We start from the raw sequence: 16,647 nt of genomic DNA on the forward strand, positions 1-16,647 counted from the left end.
GGTCAGTTCCTGTTTACTTAAGGGGGTGGCTCTCCCATAGACACGAATGTAATATCAGCTGGGTCTGGTCTACTTAACCCAACGTAGCACGCGTAAAGGAAACATACTTTTTTTTGTAAGTGGAATATCTCGCTTACTCTTCCGTCTCTGATAAATATGTTATTTAGTATACACCAAAATCCCTACAAACTCCACAATGCACCACAGACAGTGGGTGCTTACTGGATATGTAGTTCTAAATGCAGTCAATGGCTAAGTGTGTAATTGACCTCAAAACATGTTCCATCAAATAACTGTATGGTAAAGGTATGAAGCCACCACAATACTATGTGTTGTTGGCCACAATAAGAAATGTTACGCGAGCATGCAGCCTGGCCATAAAAGCATTACGCGTTGATATGTTGTATCAAATTTGACGACTGTTGCAACTCGGAAACCCAGAAAATTATACATTGTAACACTACGTATCCCAGCATTCTACACCGTGATCCATGTTGGTTGTTTTTTGCGGGTGGCTGATAGGTTGCGCCGATGTGAAAGCGAGGCCAAGAATCCCACTATACCAGGCGAAGCAGTTTTTTTTTTTTTTTTCCCAGAAGCAGAGCTGGTGGTTTCAATCAAAGGGAAGGCGAAGAAGCTATGCGGGGCGATGTAAGATGGCAGAGCTGCAAATGTTGTTAGAGGAAGAAATTCCAGCCGGCAAAAGAGCTCTTATAGAGAGTTACCAGAATCTCACGCGGGTAGCAGACTACTGTGAAAACAATTATGTTCAGGTAAGCAAAATTAGTAAATTTACTCAACATTGTTATCTCGGAATTCTTTGTTGTTGAACGGGAAATGTGGATAAAGAAATGGAAAGAATCACAATTAACACATAAATGAGTAACGTTAGATATTCATAGAGAATACACATCTTTTGAGAGTCTTTGGCCATTTCAGTGTGTAGTTTCACCGCACTGGACACGTTGGATACAGTGTTGGCCATTCAATGCGTTGTTGGTCCTTTGATCAGATTTAGTTCGTTTACACAGAGGGTGTGTCTAGTATTAACTTCGGCTGTTATCTTCGTTTAATGAAATAAATAATGGTGCAAACTAAACTGCTGTAAAACGATCCGAAACGTGTTGTGCACTCCACACGTAACTGTTAAAACGTAACAATTTCATCTGATTGTTACATTGTTTCAAAGTTACAGTAGCAGTTGCGCTTGCGCTGGCCTTGCTTATTTACTGTCCCTCACAGACACCGTCAGATAGTTTGACATTTTGATTTCTATCCACAAATTGTATTAGTATTTTCTGTGATTTATACATTTGCAATACGTGGACTATGATATTGTAAGCAATTGCAAACGTATAAATGTCAAGGCATTTCTAAGAATCTTCTTACAGTTTTTGCAATTAGCCTGCCTATACTATAGATAATGTACAAAAATAACATGAGGCATTATTGATTAAGAGCAACAGAGCCAATCACTGCATAGTATTTTTAACAATACTACTTCTCTCTGGGGAATATCAGACTTTCAACGCCTGTTTGTCAGTGAATGCTTCTGCAATTTGCCACATGATTGTGTTACCCTTTTAACTAAGTTTCACATGTTGACTGTGGAATTTGGTCATGTTTTAACACATTTCTGAACTGAGTTCTGAAACGGTTCAATTATTTTACTGGGTTATTTCATGTGTTACCTCATGCTGCCAAGGGGCTATTGCCCTGCTGCATTATAATTACTTAAATTGTGGGCTAGCAGCTGAAGTTACTGATGGATATGGCGTTGGACATGGCTATTTAAACTGTGTTTTACATCCCTCAAAAGAATGTCAAAACTGATTTAAAAAATAATAATATTGATATTAAGATTGAGGGCTTTCCTACAGAAATCCAAACTATAGGCAAGAGTTCATTAAATCTCAGGGAATTCGAAATATGAACGTTTGACAAATCATACGTTTCATCCTATGCTGTGAATATACGGTACAAGTGCTCTCTAGACGTACATGTTGATATGGTGATTCCACACTGTGGCTATGTTATAGCATTGAGTTAACCTGAATAAGTTGTTGCATAAGAAGGCTTTTGATGAGCTATCTTGGTCCCCCTCAGGGTAAAGAGGCTATAGCTTACGGCTGAGATCTGCTTCTCAAGTTTAGCTACTCTTCCTGGGGTCCACATAAAACGTGCAAATGCATGACAAAGTACTGAACAGTAATAGACAAAAACATAAGATATATAATTCAATTCAAAATAAACTAAAATAAGAGTTGTATATTGGAAAGACACCAAGAGACAACAAAAATACCATTTACCAACTTCATATAGTATTATATACAGAACAGTTCAATTAGATCTTAATATGTTTTTTAAAGCTAAACATGCTTTTTGACCAAGTAACTTCTGGTGGCAGAGCAATCCACGATGACATGGCTCTATACATAACTGAGCGATGCATTAAATCTGTTTTTGGTTTGGGTACCGTGAAGAAACCCGTAGTGGCGTGTCTGGTGGCGTATGTCTGTTTTAAGTGTATGCAAATAGATTATACTGGTGGTTAGGCATTTTCAACATCAAAATGTTTCTTAAAAAGACTAGAAGTAGTCCATTTCTCCTCAACCATGAATGACTATCATCCGTGTTGTTGAGGTTAGTTCTGTGTGTACAGTTGAGGGCAATGTGTGCTGCTTTGTTTTGAGCCAGCTGAAGCTTTGCCGGGTCTTTCGGTGCTGCACCTGACCATTTTGCCGGACAGTAGTCAAGATAAGAAAAGATCAGAGCCTGAACAACTAGTACAGTTGGTATTTGTGTCAAAAACGCAGAGTATCTTTTTATAACAGACATAACTCTCCCTATCTTCACAACTTTGTCAATATGACTTGACCATGATCACTGGCCATCCAGTGTTACTCCTAGGAGTTCAGCTTCTTTTACTTGTTCAACGGTCACACCCTTTATGCACAACTCTAAGAGAATGCTTTGCACCAAATACAATGCTTTTGGTTTTGGATCTATTTAAGACCCGTTTATCGTTTAATGACCTATTCTGACACTGACTGTAACTCCTTGCTAAGAGTCTGTGAGCTCACTTTCAGTAGGGTTCTAATCCTCTGCATACATAGTCGTTTTAGCTTCTCGTAAGAGAAGTGGCAAATAATTTGTAAATAAAGAAAGAAGAGTAACAGCTGGAGGCAACTGCCCTGAAGGATACCGCACTGTATCAAGTGCTGAAAGGAATCCAGATGTGTATTGACACCTGCAGAGGAATGTTTAAGTGACCCGACCATTTGAGTCATTCAAAAACAGGACATTAAATCAGTTATAACGTGTGCTGTCAACTTCCTCCAACTCCATGAGGATTGGCGATCATTTTGTTTTCATCCTTGTCTCCCTGCTTATACTTTAATTTCACTGTTGACTGGTTATCTGTAAACGCACTGAACAGCATTCATCCTTAGTTATATTTAGTAATTGCAGAATACTCTAGATCCCTCGACAGAAGTTTACCGTTTCACAAAATGCTGCATATTTCTGAGCTTAATTGGTTTAGTGGATTAAGCAATTCCCTGGAGATTCTTGGAGCGAACCATGCATAGTGTTGAGGAGTTGAAATGATTGATGTTGTGAACTAAAGCCGTCAGGCAGTTTTGTCACAAGTTCAACTTGAGTCTTAAACCCAACAGGAAGACACTGCCCATATGGTCTCTTAAAAAAAATCGAATAAGTCTGTACATCCTTTCAGCTGTTTTCCTTCCCTTATTCTCAGTCTCTCTGTCTGTGCCTCTCTCTCTGTCTCTGTCTGTCTGTGAGTTGAAAACAGATGAGTGAGAGACAACCATGTGTATAGCAACATGCCTCAGCATGACTCTGCTCGTCTTCAGGAACTGTTTTCTTAATTTTTTCCCTCTTTCTGTTCTCGTAGAGGCTTTGGTTTTTTAACATGTTGACTGTAGCACAGCTATGTAGCCCACTGTTCAGTAGGAGATGGTTGAAGCCAGTCTGTAAATGAGGACAAGCAATTTCCCGCTTTGACTGAGAGCAAGAGGTATGGTTATGTGGTCATGGTCATGACAGGGAAGGTTCCTGTAGCTCTGAAGTTGTTGTTGTACTTCTCTCCACATCAGGCAAGATTTATTCATATTGGCATCCTAATTTGGATAAAGGTCAATTATGCATCAGTGTTTATTTAGTAACATTCTTTTTTAGAAATACCTTGGAAGTTTTCTGTAATGGGTTTCTCCTTCACTGTGGGAATGTAGCATCTCCACTCACCCAAAATTATGGTGGCACACTTGCAAGAAACAGATTTCCATTTTGGCCATGGACCATATCTTTTCAGGGATGTGACTGAGTCAGCACCATGTTTTCCTAACCTCTGTGACAGCCAGGGCTGTCGTTTTTGGACAAGGACGCCGGGACATGTACAAACTGGGCCACCTGGCTTGTTGGCAGGGTACACGACGCAGGTTTGGAGGTTGAGGAGAGGGCAGCAGCAGCCCACCGCGTCATGTCAAGTTAAACTCCTCTTTTTTCACCATGTGTCTTACTGTCTCCCTTACAATTATTCTTGGGTGTGGCACAAAGATCCCTATAACACTTTCCAGAACTGAATGGAGACCGAATGTAGGCCAGTGTTTTGGAGGGAGGAAAACATTGTACAGCTATGCAGGCCAATGCACTAAATTACAATATGAGTCAAGCACTCAAGATCACGTTTACTTGTCGTCCTTTTGTCCTGGTCACGTGACCTCTGTGTACCCATGCTGAAAGTGAAACCTAGCAGACATTACTTTTCCATGGTAAAGAGCCAGGCTGGCCTGAAGGTGATACATGTGTCGTTTTCACACAGCTCTGTCTCTAAGGATTACAGAGTCCTCTTTCTCTTCCTATCTTTCTTTCTCTCACTCTCGGAGTGGCCTGGTTTTTCTCTCAGCATTGAAAGCCTAGCGGCTCTTAGCCCAGCCAGATTACCAAACGGGCACGCAGGGCACGTGCCCTGGGGCCCCAGACCTCCAGGGGGCCCACACAACTCCCCCCTCTTTCAGCCAGGCAAAATGTGAACAAAAATCTCTGCCCCATGGCAAAAAGTATAGAATTTCAGGAAATTAGCTTTAAAACTGCTAAATGTTCTCTTAGCCTCATGACAAAATGTGTAGAATAGCATTATAAAACTGCAAATTTTTCTTTCAGCACTATGAAAAAAACATTTTGTTGGGGGGGGTGGCAGAGGTCGGTGCCCCGGGGCCCCAAATGCTGTAATCCGGCTCTGAGACTTTGTCTCCCTATTGCTCTGTCTGTGATCTGGATATTGTCATTGTTTCAGTTGACAATTACATTTAATCCTATTTACATAGCATTGTATCCCCAGCCTATTAATGTCACATTAAGATTAGTACGATGGCATAACTCACTGAACTAACGCAGATGAATCCTTGTAGGGTCTGCCGCCCCTGCTTTCAACACTTTATGCCACAATTATTGATAGACTTACCTGAATATGAAAGCAGAATATGAAGGCCCCGGATGTGTGCAGATAGTAGATACAGTGCCTTCAAAAAGTATTCACACCCCTTGAATTTTTCTACATTTTGTTGTTACAGCCTGAATTTTAAAATGGATTAAATTAGATTTTTTTTGTCACTGGCCCACACATAATACACCATTAATGTCAAAGTGGAATGTTTTTAGACATTTTTACAAATTTAATAAAACATGTAAAGATGAAATGTCCCCTTTTTGTTATGGCATGCGTAAATAAGTTCAGGAGTAAATATGTGCATAACAAGACACTAAGTTTCATTGACTTACTTTCTGATCAATTATAGTGTTTAACATGATTTTTGAATGACTGCCTCATCTCTGTACTCCACACATACAATTATCTGTATGGTCCCTCAGTCGAGCAGTGCATTTCAAACACAGATTCAACCACAAAGACCAGAGTGGTTTTCCAATTCCTCGCAGAGAAGGGAACCTACTGGTAGGTGGGGGGGGAGCAGACATTGAATCTTCCTTTGAGCATGGTGAAGTTATTCATTACAAGTTGGATGGTGTATCAATACACACAGTCACTACAAAGATACAGGCATCCTTCCTAACTCAGTTGCCGGAGAGGAAGGAAACCGCTCAGGGATTTCATAATGAGGCCAATGGTGATTTTAAACAGTTAGAGTTGAATGGCTGTGATAGGAGAAAAACATTGTAGTTACTCGACAATACTAACCTGATTTAACAGAGTGAAAAGAAGAAAGCTTGTACAGAATAAAAATATTCCAAAACATGCATCCTGAAAATACTGCTAAAAATGTGGCAAAGCAAATAACTTTTTTTGGTCCGGAATACAAAGTGTTACATTTGGGGCAAATCCTATATAACACATTACTGAGTATCACTCTGCATATTTTTTCAGCATAGTGGTGGTTGCATCATGCTACGGGTATGCTTGTAATTGTTAGACTGGGGAGTTTATCAGGATAAGAAATAAACTGAATGGAGGAAAACCTGATTCAGTCCACTTTCTACCAGACACTGGGAGAACAATTGACCTTTCAGCAGGAAAGTAACCTAAAACACACGGCCAAATGTACACTAGAGTTGCTTACCAAGAAGACTGTGAATGTGGCCGAGTTATAGTTTTGACTTAAATCTACTTGAAAATATATGGCCAGACCCGAAAATGATTGTCTAGCAATGATCAACAACCAACTTGACAGAGCTTGAATAATTTTTTAAAGAATAATGAGCAAATATTGTACAATCCAGGTGAGCAAAGCTCTTAAAGGTTTACCCAGAAAGACTCACAGCCATAATCCTATTGACTTAGGGGTGTGAATACCTATGTAAATGAGATTTCTGTATTTCGTTCTCAATAAATGTGTAAACATATTTTCACTTTGTCATTATGGGGTATGTGTGTAGATGGGTGAGAATTAAAAAATGGTCTTTAAATTGTTTAACTTGGGTCAAACGTTTCAGGTAGCCTTCCACAAGCTTCCCACAATAAGTTTGGTGAATTTTGGCCCATCCCTCCTGACAGAGCTGGTGTAACTGAGTCAGGTTTGTAGGCCTCCTTGCTCGCACACGCTTTTTCAGTTCTGCCCACAAATTTTCTATAGGATTGAGGTCAGGACTTTGTGATGGCCACTCCCAATACCTTGACTTTGTTGTCCTGTAGCCATTTTGCCACAACTTTGGAAGTATGCTTGGGTTCATTGTCCATTTGGAAGACCCATTTGCGACCAAGCTTTAACTTCCTGACTGATGTCTTGAGATGTTGCTTCAATATATCCACATAATTTCCCTGCCTCATGATGCCATCTATTTTGTGAAGTGCACCAGTCCCTCCTGCAGCAAAGCACCCCCACAACATGATGCTGCCACCCCTGTGCTTCACGGTTGGGATGGTGTTCTTCGGCTTGCAAGCCTCCCCCTTTTCCTCCAAACATAACAATGGTAATTATGGCCAAACAGTTCTAATTTTGTTTCATCAGAACAGAGGACATTTTTCCAAAAAGTACGATCTTTGTCCCCATGTGCAGTTGCAAACCGTAGCCTGCCTTTTTTATGGCAGTTTTGGAGCAGTGGCTTCTTCCTTGCTGAGCGGCCTTTCAGGTTATGTCTATATAGGACTCGTTTTACTGTGTACCTGTTTCCTCCAGCATCTTCACAAGGTCCTTTGCTGTTGTTCTGGGATTGATTTTCACTTTTCGCACCAAGTACGTTCATCTCTAGGAGACAGAACACATCTCCTTCCTGAGCGGTATGACGGCTGCGTTGTCCCATGGTGTTTATACTTTCTAGATGTTGGGACTTGCTTCTATTCAGACACAAGCATTAGTGAGGTCAGGCACTGATGTTGGACGATTAGATCTGGCCTGCTGTTGGCTTTCCAATTCATTCCAAAGGTGTTCAAGGTTGAGGTCAGGCCTCTGTGCAGGCCAGTCAAGTTCTTCTACACTGATCTCGACAAACCATTTCTGTATGGACTTCGCTTCAGGCACAGGGGCATTGCCATGCTGAAACAGGAAAGGGCCTTCCCCAAACTGTTGCCACAAAGTTGGAAGCACAGTATCGTCTAGAATGACATTGTATGCTGTAGCATATAGATTTCCCTTCACTGGAACTAAGGAGCCTAGTGTGTATGTGTGTTGTTGGACATAAGACTGTAATCACCAGGAAATCAACTCAAAGGTGACTGAATAGTACAAGATGAGGAGCGGTTTACAACAGGACGGTGACTCTGAATAGTATCACTTGTGTTGGACTGGTCTTCGCTCACACTTGGTTTAGAATTCTTTTCAAAACCAATAAAAAGCCATTTAAGTAACCATTGTTTGAATTGGCAGTTTTCTGTATTACTGTTGAATTATTTCCAAAAGGACACTTTTTAAAAATTAGATTCCCTCTACAAGGTTCCCCTTTGTATCCCTTTCCTGACATACTGATGGAATTTTTAATTGCACAACGACAGTTTCTCAAGGTCAGGAAGACTTTCTTAGCTTTTCAGTCTGCCCCCCATCTGCCCCAGTGGAGAACAAGAAAATGAATAATGGACTTATTCTGCTCCTGATTTCAGAAAGTGGCAACGACTTAAAACACAGATTTAAAGTTGCAACTCTACGGAAGTTTATTTAATTGTAGTTATTGTAACTTCTCTTGCACTTATCTGTTGAACTTTCTCAGACTCCCAGATGTGTTGTGTTGAGGTTCTGTTTTTCACAACTTACCTTGTGCATATTTTTGCCCCTCTGGGTGTGGTTGCATTTTCCCTCACCCTCTGATGATGCAATACACATAGATACGAATGTTGTAGGCTATTACGGTCTGTGAAAACACAGCTCTTTGAAGAGCCCGTATATTTTATGGGTGCTGGTATATTTTGATATGGATTGAATGTACTATTTATATCTCACCTTTTTAGTTCCCTTCCTCATTGGGTATCTTATCTAATCTCAGGCAAGCCAGGCCGAGACATTTACCAGGGTCAGTCATTGTTTCTGGATTATAGATTAATGCCCTGACAGTTTGCCTGTGTCGTTGGTGTAGCCTCACCCTGAGTGGGGTTACCAAAAAACCCGGATGCATCTGTTTTTCAGGGGAAATGGGAAGAAACCTGTTGCGGGACTTCCGCTTTTGGATGTTAACAAGGCGACACTCCATCTTAAACCAATCCAGTAAATGTGGAGGAGTTAACAGTGCAGAAGAGAACCTCCCTTGACAGTTTTCTTATCACGACCAGAAAGAAAGAAAGAAACGCCTGCTCCGTTAGGTTTAATTTAATCGTTTTTAATTTTTTTTATTTTTACCTGTATTTAACTAGGCAAGTCAGTTAAGAACAAATTCTTATTTACAATGATGGCCTAGGAACAGTGGGTTAACTGCCTTGTTCAGGGGCAGAACGACAGATTTTTACCTTGTCAGCTTGGAGATTCGATCTAGCAACCTTTTGCTTACTGGCCCAACGCTCTAACTACTAGGCTTGCTGCCTTTAAGGTTAGTGTAGTCTTGGATGTTGCTTCGTGGTCTTTGCCTAAAGAAAAAAAACAATGGAAATTGGTCACTGGGTCAGGAGATGGCTGAGCCTAGGCTAAAACGCATGATCCTGGATGTTAGGTTTGGGCCCTTACGTAGCCTTGTGGCCAGATTACCGGCATCACTGTAGTAATCTCTTTTCCACTGGCTTTACGTCTCTTCTATCACATCCTGGACCTCTGGGCAAGTCCATCCACATCAATACAGCATACAAAGCACTTCTCCTCTGCTGCCCAAGTTCTCTCTTATCTCAGCCAAAGCTTTCAATCTCATTCAGCTGTCAATACATCCCACAAAGCAGTCCTTGTAGTGAGGCCTATGACCTTGCCTCTGGATGACCTTGCCTCTGACTTTGCCAGAGCAGTCCTTTGCAGTGAGTCCATCTGAGGAGGCGTATAACTGCACTGTGTAATGTTTTCAACCTTGTTTAAAAAAAATCAGAATGGATAAAACGCTCATGCCTGGTGACATCTACTTTCTTGGCATGGCTGATTTTTCTTTAGGTTTTTATGAATTGTTGCTTACCACCATGTCTCAAACGGGTGTCCCTACTCAACATGCAACAGATTCCCGCAATGATTAGGCTGCAGTGCATGCAATGTTACCGATTTCATACATCGTCAGCATTGTGTGTAACTTGGTCTTGTGCAGAGAGAAGTAGCAGGGGGAAATTGAGGACAATAAAGTCAATTCTATATTATTTTCATACATGTGGCATGTCATACCAGAACATTTCAACACTTCCATGGCAGTATTTATTTTCGTATATTTTTTTTTTTACAAGGCTAAGCCATTTTCCAGGCACATCTCCCTCCAGGATATGAGGATGTGCTAAAGCAGATCTGACTGTCGGCTGTAGAGGGGAGCAGTACATTTCCCGGGAGCTACACTGCCTGTCGCTGTCTTGTCTTGTTTCAAAGGCGAATGTTCTGACTTGTTCCCGCATAGCAACGCTAGAAGTGCTATCCCTGTTATTTGACCTCTGAGAAGCTTGTGCTACAAGACGTCAGACTTTGTCGCTCAAAAGGAAAATGGCTTGGGTTTGCTAAGAGAAATATAAGTTGATGGGATGCACCGTCACCTCATGTTAAAAAACCCAGGTCTAAGATACTCCATGCCCTCTGTCTTTACCCCTCTGTTGTCCAGTTGAAGCTTTGAGGAAAAATGTGCTAACTCTGACTGATATGTGGTTGTCTCAACTAGCTATCTTAAGATGAATGCACAAACTGTAAGTCGATCTGGATAAGAGCGTCTGCTAAATTACTCAAATGTAAATGTAGCTTCCACCCATGACAGAGCTCTTGGGTGTAGGGGGCCACACAGTTTGTCCTGATCCTGGAAGACTCTTCCCCCAGGGAGGGGGTCTGGGCCTTTCCATCCTGTTCATGGTGCCTCCAAGCAGCAGTTGGCCCCCGTCAGCTAAGCAGCCCGCCCGACGCCCTGTTTGAATGTAAATACTTTGGAGAAGGCATCATTCCTTTTCTCTTCCTTGATGTGAGTCATTTATCTGGCTTGACTGGATTGTGGTGAAAGGATGCATTTTTAGATGTTATTGAACCAGGCCCAAGTCCCACCCTCGTCTCGTAACCTTCTATTGCTGATCCCTCACTTACCGGAGGAAACCAGCCAAACACGCTGGTGGACTTCCACTCCCTACTGCACTGTTCCAGAGCTGTAGGCTTTCACTTTATGATCACTGTAGTTTGCTTTCCTTATCTTAGTATGTTGTCTTTTAAAAGGAGGTGTGGTGCATTTTTTGGTTTCTTTTTTTTATGCCGTCCATGAAATGTTGTCTACTACATTCCAGTTTAGGTAACAGGGCCGTAACTACACATGGGGACAGAGGTCCGGACCTCTGTCATTTTTTAATAATTAGAAAAAAAGTATAATTCCAATATATTTTGTACACAAATAAAATCAATTGTGTCTAAAACATCTAAATATTGCTCCCAGCGTTGATCGAAGCTCAGAGCGCTTATATTCTTGGTCTGACTGAGTTGTAATCTCGCCGGCCTCGTTGCAAACGAGTGGAATCATGAACAGTGATTTGTTTGCCTGCGTCCCCCGGTGCATGTACATTTGGTCGTTCTCTCCAAGTTAGCGCCTGAGTTGAATGCCCATGAACAAGGATGACTGAAGTGTTTTTTTTAATTATTTATGGTTATACAGAGATGGATATCTGAAGATGCAGTTGTAAGAAATGTGCACTTGCTGTTCAATTATTTGCCTAATCAACACCCACAATGCCTTAGCGGCCCACTGGCTAACCAGACCCCACACTACAGTCTCCTCTACAGGTAGAGATTGGGTCATTTTAGCCCAATCCCTGTGGAGCATCCCTTTTCACACAGCGAATCGTAAAACAATCCACTTGGTCAACCACCCCACGACATGTCTACAGAACCGTCTTGTGGAAAGCAGGTCTCAATACTTTCATGTTACGGTCTACCCTACACCTTTTTTATGGGATACAGAGGATATAGTTTGTAACCTCTTTGGCATGTAACACACAACGCTAGCTCTCTACATTAAATTTCATTTCCCTGAAATGCTATCGGATTTCAGTTTTTCTTTTTTTTACAGCATATTTGCTGATTTCATAAGAGGCCCAGCGCAGCTATCTGCATACCCAATTTCTCACAGGAATGGTGGAGCAGTAAAAAAAATTGACAGAAGGTAATGGTTTATGGATTTTGCATGTGTAATGCCATCACCTCTGCATTGAGATGTTGTATCTGAGTGACACTGAGACTTCTCTTCAATTGTGCTCCATAAACCCTCGAGTGCAGTGGATTGAGCTAAGTTTAGCAGTACTGTCAGTATAGAGATGTAGAAGCAGCCATTTGTTGGGGGATTTGAATCTGCTTCAGGGCATTTCACCTATGACATGGGAAAGAATGAATGGGTTTCACTGAGTTCAAAACTTTGGGAGTACTGCTGTATAAATGAGCAATTAATTATACATTGAAATAGTAGCAAAGTGCAGTCAAAAATGGCCTATGGCCACTCCCTGGAGCATCAGTTCAGGAATGCTGTCATATGCATTCCCGCTAGCGTTTATGTAGGAAACGATGTGTGTGCATGTTTCTGGGGTTGGGTTAAATGTGGAAGACACATTTCAGTTGAAGGCATTTAGTTGTGCAACTGACTAGGTATCCCACTTTCTTCAGGTTGAAGCTCTTTGTGTTTAGCTGTGTATGCTGATGGAAGTGTTGAATTATAGTATTGAAAGTGTTCCTGGGATTGTGTGCGCGTGTTTTGTGCGTGTGTGTACTCTCCAGATGGCCTCTGGCTCTGTCACTGCTCTGTGGAAGAATCTCCCTTCATTCCTAGAGGCTGTTATCATGCAGCACATCTGTTACTTTGATTCCCTTCAAAACAAGCAGTTTGAGTCAACTCACTGTCACTTCTTCTCTGGTTGTAAACCAGCGGGTGCAACCAGGCTTTAGTCCCACTGGCTGTGATACAAAGCTGATCTTATGCCCAGACAAATATTAGACACACAACTTGAAACTTTAAAATGTTTCCCCTTCGTTGTGTTTTCTGTCTAGATGCTATTTATACCGTGTGACTCAGTTGGTAGAGTATGACGCTTGTAACGCCATGACAGGTCGTCATTGTAAATAATCGTTTATTCTTAATTGACTTACCTGTACAAGGAGAATTATTATTTAACTTTTTTATTTATTTATTTAACAAATTATGGGTTCGCTTCCCGGGGCCACCCATACGTAAAATGTATGCATGCATGACTAAGTCACTTTGGATAAAAGCTTCTGCTAAATGGCATAAATGGCGTACTTCTACCCTTTTTCTCTCCTAGTTTTCACTCTGTCAGGGTTTGAACTCCTATTTCTTTCTCCCCGCTCTCCGCCTCATATTGCAGCCTGTGTATCAAAGCCCAGTGTTTACCCCCAGGCAGTGCTCTTTGGACTTTGATTTATGATTGAACAGTGTAGGGCATGCAACAAAGATCAAACGTGTTTTGCCCCAAGATTTCACTCAAGTGAGCTTGAAAGAGTCACACGCATGATAATGAAGCTAAGGTGGCCAACGTGCCAAATGTTCACACCCCAATCAGCTTAAAAATGGATGTCAATTCAATTAATCCTTTGATGTTTTTCTGAATCTTCTAATGCGCCTAAGACAGTCGGACTGCACCGGGGTTCTGGGGAATAAGCCTTTTGTCAAATGTCGACCTGACTCTAACGTTGTGCGTCTCCTTCTCGCTCTCTCCAGGCCACAGACAAGAGAAAAGCTCTGGAGGAGACCAAAGCCTACACCACCCAGTCTCTGGCCAGCGTGGCCTACCAGATCAATGCCTTAGCCAACAACGTGCTGCAACTGCTGGACATCCAGGCCTCGCAGCTGCGCCGAATGGAGTCCTCCATTAACCACATCTCTCAGGTCAGATCCGGAGTCTCTCATACACACACGCACGTACATATACTGTATGTATGTGTATGGCCTCTTTCTGTAGCGACTAAGGTGCCTTTTATTGATTTAACTGTGTGACTGACTGTGTGTTTGTATACATTATTGATGCTCCATCCCTCTCTGTGTGTGTTGCTCTTTCTCTCTCACTCACACCTTCTCACGCTCTCTACTTTATGGCTGCGAGTGCAGTCTCACCCTGATTGATCATCTCACTGTTGCCCCTTTGCCTCACCCTGTTATTCCAAACTGTGCCTGAGGCCACGGCCATTTGGACGAGGTAAATCCGCCCGCTCATCCAATTAAGTCATTAAGGACTCGGCTCTAACAAAGGGACCAAGGACAAATGGCAGCTCACCATGGGCTAGAACTGGGAAATGTAGACCAATGTGCCAAACCCTATATCATACTGTAGACTCGTGGTTGGGAGTGTGGAAATGATGCAACCATTTAGTCATAGCCTTCAGGTCAAGTCTTGTTGGAATTGTGGTTGACTGATTGCTTTTCCTTCATGGTAATGGAGAAAGAGAATAGAGAAGACACCTTTCCTCTGTCTGAAATGTCCCAATGATTAAGGTCAGGTTACGACTCCTACAGTACATCTGAAGTCTCTGATTGAACAATTCTCAGAAATGTAGATCTCAGTAGACTGAAAGGTAAATAAAGAAAAATAGATGGAGAGAAGTGTAGGAGGTGAGGGAAAGCGCGATGGAGCATGAGCGAGTCGGTGGAAGACTGAGGGTGACCGAGAAATGGAGACAAAGAAAGAACACATGAACAGTCGTGGACATGAGTCAATACTCACAGATGGCACACAGCTGACATCTATGTCACCAAAACGCCACTCCGTTCATGTCTCCATGACAGCGATCCCAGCCATCCCTGACGGTCATGAACCGGCAGAGGCAAAGAGAGCGTGATATTTGTTGAACATGTTCACCAGAGAGAAAATACTCATTCACTGCACTGGTTTGACTGAGTTGCTAAGCACAGCCTGCCACTCTGAAATGGAGAAAAAGCAAACAAGACTTAACAGACAACAAACCACCCGTTGCACTTTTGACCCGCCTTCATTGTGTAAATACTATTATTTCCCCATCAGTTTCACTGTATTGCCAAAAACAGGGGTTTCTCATGTCTTTAGTTGCCATAGCATTGTGTGGTGTTGGTAACCATGGCAATATCTGGGTTGTTAGATGAGGGCATGTGGGGTCATGGTGGTTGAGTTGTTAGAGTTTGTAAACAAGCATATTCCTCTCTCAACTAGTGGATGTATAGCTATGAATGGTTAGTATAGCCTGCCCTTCTCTGAACGATACCAGTATGGTGATACTCGTTCGTATCGTGGCAAGGAAAGTGCTTTAGGAAAACAGCCCTAATGTTGGAAACTAATGTTGTCATCCAGAGTCACATTTATTTTCCCAGCTATAGCACACACTATTTTACATACACCAGGTTTTTATAGGACCAAAGAGTTGAGTCTGCTTTGTGTTTTCATTTTTGCCATGGACAACATACTATCTTATTTCTCTTGCTAATTAACTAGATTAATAGCTAGTCATGATTAGCCTAGTCTCTGTCTGTGGTGGTCGGTAACATTTTAAGATGAGGGGGGACTTATTTTGGGGGGACATACTAATGATACTCAAATTTTCCCTATACCTATCATAAGGTAGCTACAACCTAGTCTATGTAGAAAAGTTTACAATGTAGTTGCGCAAGTTGAGAGAAATTTTAGTAATCAAGGTGACACATTTAAAACCGCCTTGCACACTCTTGCCTGCATCTAGCTGATCTAGGGTGTAATCCTTAGTGCAAACAAGAATTTCTATTGGACATATTCAGGTATGTTAATACCCGTTTCGTTTGCTCCAGTTTAAACGGTTTTCAACAGAATTGGCAGAATGAATACTCCCCTGATCGAACACAGTTCACTTTCATAGCAGCCACATACAAACAGCATGATAATTTTGCTCGATGTAGAATTCCTTCTCTCATCTATGAGCTCTCCTCCTCTCACCTTTTCCCTTTGCTTGTGGACTTCAGTGCACAACACATCAGCTGTCTGTGACCAGGCGAAAAAACTCTTTCCAATGCAGACCTTCATATCATAACTGCTACACACAGCCTACATCGTTGTCACCATATTAGTTAACATCATAACATAGCTACTAGAACGCGTAAGTAAACCCGCAACAATCATGCAGTACAGTCAGAAAGCAGTTTAGCAGTTACACCGGCGGGCCCCAGTGGCAATACATTTTATAAAACCAAAGGCTTACCTTGACTTGGAAGAGTTCCAGTGTTGGATAGCCATAGCCAGCTAGTTAACATAGCATCCCTCTCTGTTTGAGTAGGCTAAACTAGCTAGCTGCATTTGCTAGCTAAGTGAAAGTGGGGGATTTTTTTATATTTATAAAAATCTCTTGCTCTCTCTTGCTTCTCAATTTTTAAAGAAATTAATTTGTTCAAAATTGTTCTATTGTCTTTCTCTCTCTTTGAGTCAACCACATTTGATGCACTGCAGTGCTAGCTAGCTGTAGCTTATGCTTTCAGTACTAGATTAATTCTCTAATCCTTCGATTAGGTGGACAGCGTCAGTTCATGCTGCAAAAGCTCTGATAGGTTGGAGGACGTCTTCCGGAAGTTGTCATAATTACTGTGTAAGTCTATGGAAGGGGGTGAGAC

General features: G+C 41.8%; 1 protein-coding gene across 16 annotated transcripts in view; it reads left to right on the top strand.

Moving 5' to 3' along the window:
- The first annotated feature begins 590 nt into the window (after positions 1–590).
- LOC120051079 (abl interactor 1-like) overlaps positions 591–16,647 on the top strand; it is a 62,451-nt gene continuing 46,394 nt past the window's right edge. For all 16 annotated transcript variants that reach the window (XM_038997711.1, XM_038997715.1, XM_038997724.1 and 13 more), the window contains exons 1-2: positions 591–773; positions 13,765–13,932. In XM_038997711.1, the coding sequence (XP_038853639.1) occupies positions 657–773; positions 13,765–13,932 (285 nt within the window). In that variant the 5' untranslated portion in view covers positions 591–656. The remainder of the gene's footprint in view (positions 774–13,764; positions 13,933–16,647) is intronic.

This window comes from Salvelinus namaycush, chromosome 7 (assembly GCF_016432855.1).
Source record: "Salvelinus namaycush isolate Seneca chromosome 7, SaNama_1.0, whole genome shotgun sequence".
NCBI lineage: Eukaryota > Metazoa > Chordata > Actinopteri > Salmoniformes > Salmonidae > Salvelinus > Salvelinus namaycush.